Source organism: Lepisma saccharinum, chromosome 17 (genome assembly GCF_977018435.1).
Source record: "Lepisma saccharinum chromosome 17, izLepSacc3.1, whole genome shotgun sequence".
NCBI classification, from domain to species: Eukaryota; Metazoa; Arthropoda; class Insecta; order Zygentoma; family Lepismatidae; genus Lepisma; species Lepisma saccharinum.
In genome coordinates this window covers 43,516,485-43,524,906 of record NC_139245.1, presented here as the reverse complement: position 1 = coordinate 43,524,906, position 8,422 = coordinate 43,516,485, and the positions used below count along the sequence as shown (strand labels likewise).

The window sequence follows — 8,422 nt, the reverse complement described above, 5'->3', positions numbered from 1 at the left end:
CCTCGTTTCGACGGTACAGCCCTCGAAAACTAAATATTATCCTGCTTATATATGCAAACTAAACTGCAGATTCAGAATTGCCAGGAATGAACTGGCGTTGTAATTATTATTCACAAAATTCATGATTTATCTGAGGAAGTCACATGTTCCAGGTTTGACTCTCGACCTGGACATGACTGTTTCCTTGTGAGTGACATTTCATTGAACTGGAAATTGTTACATGGGAGGATGCTTGCTCGAGACTTTGGAGACAGCTAGGGGGATGTTTCTATTGTTAATGTTAGTGTTGCTCACTAGACGAGGCATGTTCCATCTGGGGGACAAGTGAATGTTTTCGAAATGAGATGGGACAGAAGAAAAATTTCGTCTCTTTATCATGGCAGGTTGGGTGATACTTAGATTGTGCAGTTGGTGGTAGTGTGTGTGTGTGGGGGGTGTACTCCTGCACCCCGACTGCGAATACAGCTTGTAGTTATTCATCTTCATTGTAGCGATTAGCCAAAAGTGGGAAGAAATGTGATGTTAGAGATGATACATAATAAATTAACCATGCGTTCGTTCTCATCGTTGCGGTTAAACAAAGTGAACGGAAAAGCGACGTAAAAGTAGGCTAAATACAAAAATTTGCAATATATATATTAACTGAAGAAAACTGTCATTTACTGCAGGAAATTAAAAAACTCACCGTAAATTTTTATACCGTGTCACCTCTTATATTGCAGAAATTGGCGTGAAAACCAGTGTGTTCTAAAAGTATTATCTTAACATTTGTGAAGAAAATATTATGACGAAAATCATTGTAATTCCAGAAAAGCCATTCCTATAACATTAAGTTCTTGCCAGTCAGAACCAACCTATGTATTCGCAATGAACAAGGCTGTTCACGTGTTCAGCCATTCACTGTTACAAGTTTTGCTTTGTCACCCTAATGGGAAAACCCTCTACCAAGTGGCTGAATTATAGTAAATACTGCTAAACTGCTAGGGCATAATTCATCTCCAAGAAATGGAGCGCAGATTTTTGCACTGGAAGTTACAAGATACTTGTTTTTCGTTTTACACAGTAACAAGTGAATTTTCTGTCGCTTCCGCGGCTCATGCTAAATTGACGGGACGAGCAGAAGCCCCGCCTGCACGCATTTCTAAGTGATGACGTCAGAGGACCTCCTGTCTGTGGAGAGGACGTTTTGAAATCCGTGACGTAGTAGGTGAATTTCAGCGGTGTTTGAAGGCGTGTTTCTCGAGAACCGAAACAAATATCTCCGAGATATTTTGCACATCTCATGTTTGTGTCATTATCTGTGAAATGAATGGATTTAAAACGTTTTTCATGTCAAAGTGAAATGTCCATTACTTGCTCACATATTCAATACCGTCTATCGCACAGGACGAATCCCTATCGAGTGGCGTCACCACATAGTCCTCCCCATATTAAAACCTAACAAACCTCCCGCGGAGGCAAAGTCATACCGACCAATAGTATTAATACCAGTAGTTGCCAAACTTTTCGAACGAACATTTCAACATCGCATTAATTGGGCGTTGGAAAAGAATAAGTTATTTTCGCCAACACAAATGGGTTCTCGCATGCAGCATGGAAGCCAAGATGCCATAGCTACCCTTACAGTTGAAATCCAAAATAGCCAGATTACTCATGATTATTGCTTTGGCCTATTCACTGACATAGAACATGCTTATGATGCTGTTCACATCCCGATCTTATATAAAATGATGGTACAACTAAACATACATCCCATAGTAGGGACCATAATCTGGAATTTATATCACGAAAGAAATTTACAATTCTGGTTTGAAGATAGGTTGGAAGGCCCCCGTATAGCTCGCACGGGAATCCCTCAGGGTTCGCCCTTTGGCCCCTATTATTTAATATTTATACCCACCATATACATCACCTAAATATGCACGGCTTTAAATTGTTACAATACGCCGACGACCTGTGCTGCTATAAATGCACTCCTGACGCCACGCAAGGCTTACTCGCTCTAAAGAAAACAGTCACAATTTCCATTCCGAAATCCAAAATCATAATTTTTAACTCGAGAAAAATGAGCAGTTACCCTAACAATATCACAGAAATACAGCACATTCCAGTAGTCGACAATGTCAAATACCTGGGTGTATACTTCGATAGGAAACTGAATTGGGCAAGGCATATACAATATCTCAAGAAAAAGGGTTTAAAAATTGTTAATTTACTTCGCTGTATTTCCACGACCAAGTGGGGAGGACACCCCCATACAATGCTATTATTTTATAAAAATTGTTTTCGTGCATTGTTTGATTATGGAGCACCAGCATATGGTGAGGCCAATCCAAAACTTCTTACGTCTATAGACGTATTACAACGACGAGCCTTACGTACATGTCTAGGACTCATGCCGTCCAGTCCCAATGTTAGTGTATATTTAGAAAGCAATGAATCCTCTTTGTCACACAGACGCATCAAACTCACTGTGCAATATTTGTTCAAATCGTGGGCGCGACACGCTCATCCCTTTAATAAAACATTTGCGATACAACGACAATGGTTTGGACTCCCGACCCCCCCTCCCCCCACTAAAAGTTTTTTTTTCTTACAATGTTATAATATTGACCCTGAAGCTTACCACCAAACTTTTACCCATCCGGACCCGTTTTTATATCAACTGAATATTCCCACAGAACCCCGAGTAGAGATACAATATGAAGATCATGGCAGACATGAAAATTATAGAGAATTGTGGCCCACATCAACCTTTATTTATACTGACGGATCGAAGTCTGCAGACGGTGTGGGATGCGCTTTTTACGTACCATCTCATAACATCACTCGACAATTTTCCCTCCCATCCGATATGTCGATCTTCTCGGCGGAATGTTATGCGATCTATAAAGCACTACAATTCGCCCTGCAGTTACGACTCGATCATTCGTTAATTCTTACGGACGCATTGAGCGTACTTCAAACGTTAGCACGAACAGGTCGGGCAGCATATAAATTAACGGTATTCCCCTATCTTATTCTCCGAATCATGTTAGACCTTCAACAGCAGGGTCTGTCAGCGACCTTCACATATATTCGCGCCCACAGTGACCTTAATAAATATCAAGATCGCGTTGATGTAATGGCTAAACAAGCAAGAACGAAAGAAACTGTTACCCCGATGCGCCTGCCGTACACTGACCTCCTCCCACGGGTAAAAATCAAAATAGAACAACAATGGGACGATTGGTGCACCCAGCAACTCCTCAATACCAATACATATAGATGGCATGCACAAGTCGGCAATAAACGTCCTTGGTTTCAACACATTAACCTACCCCGTGCAGTTTTAGTGTTTACCATGCGAATGCGTACAGGTCACGTTGTTATACATTCATATACCGTGCCTGCAACTTCCTGTCAGTGTGGAGAACCCATTCAATCAACCACACATTTGTTTTTACAATGCCCAATTCGACAACAACATCGCAATACTCTATATAAACAGTTACAACGTGTGGGTATTCCATTTCCGATGTCCCTTTCGACTCTACTCTACGAGCCACGGTCTGATGTCATGTGGATACTGTACAGCTTTGCACGAAAAAACAACATTGTAACATAAACAAACGGACACTTGGAATGTAAACAAACTTTCTCATAACAAACCAAATAGGACCCCTGGCAAGAAATCGCTCATAGGCGGTGTGTGCCAATCAAAGAAGAAGGAAGGAAGGCTCGAACTTCTGGTAATTTCTGGTGACATCTATGAGCAGTCTTATAACTACAGTCACAAAGTGAAAACTTGAAGTACGCAATAGCGCAGGATGAACTCGTGAACCCATTTCTTCATCCCATGTCTGTGTAAGGGGTAAATAATGCTAAACTTTTCTTTTGTCGCGAGTGATTTGCATTGTTTATCGTCATATTTTCTTCACGTACGTATCACAGTAAGCTGAAATTGTAATTATAGATATAGAAACAACTATACGACGAAATTTTGGTGCCAAGTGTTCGTGCATTGCTAAAGTTGTTAACATGGATAACGCCGGTGGACTTGGAATAGAATCGGATCCAGAGGAGCCCCAAAGAAGTCCAAAGGAACGGATGTTAACTATTTTGGATGAAGTCGAAAAACATGTTGATAGGTTTCGCAGAGATGCTTTAAGATTAGAGGAGGAGAGAGACACTTTGTTGACAACTCTTGATACCATCAAGAATTCGGACATGATGACAGAACTTGAAGAAGGTAGGTGTGTAGAAAACATAACTGACAACAAATATATTGCACACAAGTGGATGCATCTGGTTTTAGAATCCAAATATATTACTCCAGAAGTTAGAAAACGTTTCTGCTAGAGGAGTTAGTTTGAATTGAATTCAAGGTAGGAACAAAAACAATTAATAAAATAGCAGTGTGTAGATGTCCAAACAACAACATAAAAATATTTTTTAAACAAATTTGAAATATGTTAGCATATTCACCAAATCACAAACTATATTAATTGCGCTGTGCGATATTAACATTGGCTTACTGAATTTATGAAAACATTAGTATCGCCAAACGTCTGAAATTCCTTTATTTTCTTATTTTTCACATTCGTACTTACGTATTCTGCATTGCTAAGGATTCTTGAAGGTGGGATTTCGTTTCTTTCACGACAATAATTTCAATTTTCCACATATCGAGTAATTATTGTTTGTTGGTTTTTCGGTTGTGTTACACACAATATGGCGGACAAATCTTGACTAGCGTTGTCTATGATCAGTGGGTGCATTGTTTCCAACCTTCTTCACCGAAAAATACCTACTTTCATGTTTCTGATTTTGTATTTTGGTAAAAATCTACTATTCCCCGGACACCTATAATTTCTTCGTTTTGTCAATTTTTGACATTTGTACTTACCTATCTACTTCGCGGAACATTCTTTAAGGTGTATTCACATTTTTTTGATGAAAGTAATTGTAATTTTTCACATTATGAGTACTTCTTTCTCGTAGTCTTTTTGCTTGCCTGAGACACAATATGCCGCGTACACCTTCCTGCATAATCGCGCGTCGTGCTTGTGTTTTGTCGATTTTCATTCATTATACAGTGTTTCAACCTTCGGAACCCAAGAAATACCCGTGAACAAAGCTCATCTGATATACTTTTTTTTTAAAAAAACTTTTTCGCATTGTTTTACGAAGAAAATTGTAATGTTTCGTGGTACTATCCGTGAATGGTTTTTGGGGCTATCCGTCCCATAATCGGTGGGTTTGAAATTTTTTAGTTCAAATTTCCCACCGATTCCGGGCTCTGCCCCTGGGGTAATTGACCTACTGCGGCCCCGCCTCCGCTCCGGCTCTATAGAGTCCCTGTTAAAGGTATGTTAGAAATTGGCTGGAGTCACCTGCCTCCAAATGAGCCCCAAACTTTTAAATTTGAGGAAATTCGTTTCCAGGATACGGAAAACTTACCTGAATTTCACCACGCATCCACAACACGTCATATTAGGCATATACCCAGAGCCCATTCCTTCTAACGAGTAGCTTACATTCACTGCCACATTTTCGACATTCCTTTCCTTTCTTCACGATCCCGTATTCAATTAAATTAAATAATCCATGGGATCTTCCACACCCGGTACGAATTTCACTACGCATCCATGACATGTCATGTTTCTAACTTTCGTTGTAAACACAGACAGTTCGAAACACTGGATACCCAATGAACATGAACAAAACACAATCATGACACGTGATGATGTACAAAGGTGTACGCGCCAAACGCTATTTATTCGTTTATTCGTTTGCTTCCTACAGAGAGAATCTCCAATTACAGGAAAGCTTACATAATTCAAATAATAAACATATAAAAGTGTAGATTACATATAAACACACACACAAACGCATTTATACACACAAGATTATAAGTGAAGTACTACAGGAAAGAAACATATATACATCCAACCATATACATAAATATTGATTGTTCAGAACATAGCCTTTACATAGTATTGAACGGAAAAAAATAATAATAATAATAATAGCATAGAAGGTAAAATAATTTCAGCACAATGGAAAAATACACAGTAGAATGGATTCACAGATGTATATCTAGTCTTTTTCAAAAATTGGTTTTAGTGTTTCTAGATACAAGGAAAGTGGCAGACTAAAATCCAGATTTTCATGCTTTGTAGAAATATTATTATATGCTGAACAAAGTCTGAATATAGGTGATGATTTGTATTTTTCTGTTCTCGGGATATCACAGAGGAAAAGGTGTCGCATCCAAAGATCAGATTTTCTAGTATTAAATTTAAACTGAAAGTTACTATTATCCAGAATTCCATTTACTGTTTTGTAAAGAAATATTTGTTGTGCTAATTCTCTCCTACTACTGAGGCTTACATAAAATTCTTTCAATAAATACTTATAAGATAATTTCATCTCGTAAGCAGATACTTGATTCTTCTTGTAGTATAAGTACCTTAGAAATCTTTTTTGAATTTGCTCTATTCTATTTTTATAAGATATAAACCCAGGAGACCATACAACCGACGCATATTCGAGTTTACTTCTTATCATACTGTTATACAATAGCATGATAACATTTAAATTATTTAGGCTCTTTGAGCTTCTTATGAGAAATCTTAGTCGTCTATATGCATCCTTAACAATATTCGAAATGTGTTCCTCAAAGAATAAATTACAATCAACAACAACACCAAGATCTTTGACAGAGTACACTTTTTCCAGCTTTTCATTACTAATTCTGTATGAATACTCATATGGGTGTTTATTCATCGAAAATACCATAAAGCTACATTTTTTAATATTAAACCTTAGATCGTTATCCATACTCCAATCATAGAGTACATTTATATCATTCTGAAGATCTAACATATCTTGAGTACAATTAATTTCTTTATACAGTTTAACATCGTCTGCGTACATGAGAAGTTTGGAGTGCTGAAGCTTATGTGGCAAATCGTTTATAAATATAATAAACAGAAGTGGACCAAGGTTCGAACCTTGAGGGACTCCAGAATTTACAACGTATTGATGTGAATCTGATTGTTTGTAAATCACATATTGTTTCCTATTGTGAAGATACGAAATAATGAGAGATAACACGTCACTCGTAAAACCAAAGTTTTCAAGTTTACATAGTAATACATCGTGATTTAATTTATTAAAAGCTTTGGAGAAATCCATGTAAATAGTGTCAACACTTGACCGATTATGAATTGCATTATAAACATCTTGAATGAAATTTACTAAATTTGTTACAGTGGATCTATGAGGAAAGAATCCATGTTGGTTACTATTTATGTAACTTTTTACATGATTAAAAATTCTAGTATATAGAATTTGTTCTAGTACTTTGACTGGAGCACTGAGGATTGCAACTGGTCTATAATTTTCCATGTTACTACTATCTCCAGATTTCAGAATTGGGCACACTCGTGTTAATTTCCACATATTTGGAAAGGTATGTAATTCCAATATTAAATTAAATATCACCAGTAAAGGTTTTTTCAAGACCTCGGAACATCCCTTTAATACGTAAGGCGGTATGCCATCTGGACCAGCTGCTTTTTTAGGTTTCAATTTCTTGATAGCATTATTAAACTCGCATTCAGTAATTTTTTCAATACATAATGAATGTGGAACTCTTAGCTCATCATTTCCTGATACTCTATATGAACTAGGGGAATCCTCATAAACAGATTTAAAGTAGTGTGCAAAGGTATCTGCAATATCCTGACTAGTATCGAAAACTTTCCCATTGAAAACCATAGCACTATTACTGTGTCTATTTTTATCTTTTTTGTTTTGAACAAATTTCCAAAAAGAGCGTGTATCATGTTTGATGTTCTCCTCCATTTCCTTAGTGTAATTAAAATAAGCTTTATTTATCGACGATTTTGACATTTTCCTGGTTCTCTCATACAATAATTTACTGTCCTCTGCATGTTTCATACGTTTTCTGTGCTATTGTCCGTCGGATAATTAATTTTCAACAAAGAACATGAATTTCCGCTATGAAACATTCCCACATCACACAAAACACCTTCCAGATGTTAGACAATGCTACAGGAACTTATTACCGTAAGTAGTTTCTTCTGTAAAAATTAAGAAATCTGTCCGGGGAATATCAGATAAGAACCTGTATTTTTTTCCGGGTTCGAAAACCCCATGAACCATGCATGGATAGCCCCACGAACAATGCACGGCAAGGTTAGGTTAGGTAAGGCAAACATAGTTCAAATTGTCATTTAACATTAGAAAAGTTCAAGATAATTCATTTGAGTATAACTTATTTATTATTTAACTTATATATATTATTTAAAATTATGAATCCTAAATATCATCAGGTAATTCAAAGTCATCATTGTTTTCTTCTTGCAAAACATGGAGTAAGCCACCATCTTTAAAATTTAATGTAACAGAA

General features: G+C 37.1%; 1 protein-coding gene across 1 annotated transcript in view; it reads left to right on the top strand.

Moving 5' to 3' along the window:
• The first annotated feature begins 3,785 nt into the window (after positions 1-3,785).
• Positions 3,786-8,422, top strand: part of LOC146001703 (BAG family molecular chaperone regulator 2) — a 28,933-nt gene continuing 24,296 nt past the window's right edge. Inside the window, exon 1 of the mRNA XM_083139364.1 lies at positions 3,786-4,231. Within this exon, the coding sequence (XP_082995490.1) occupies positions 4,021-4,231 (211 nt within the window). The 5' untranslated portion in view covers positions 3,786-4,020. The remainder of the gene's footprint in view (positions 4,232-8,422) is intronic.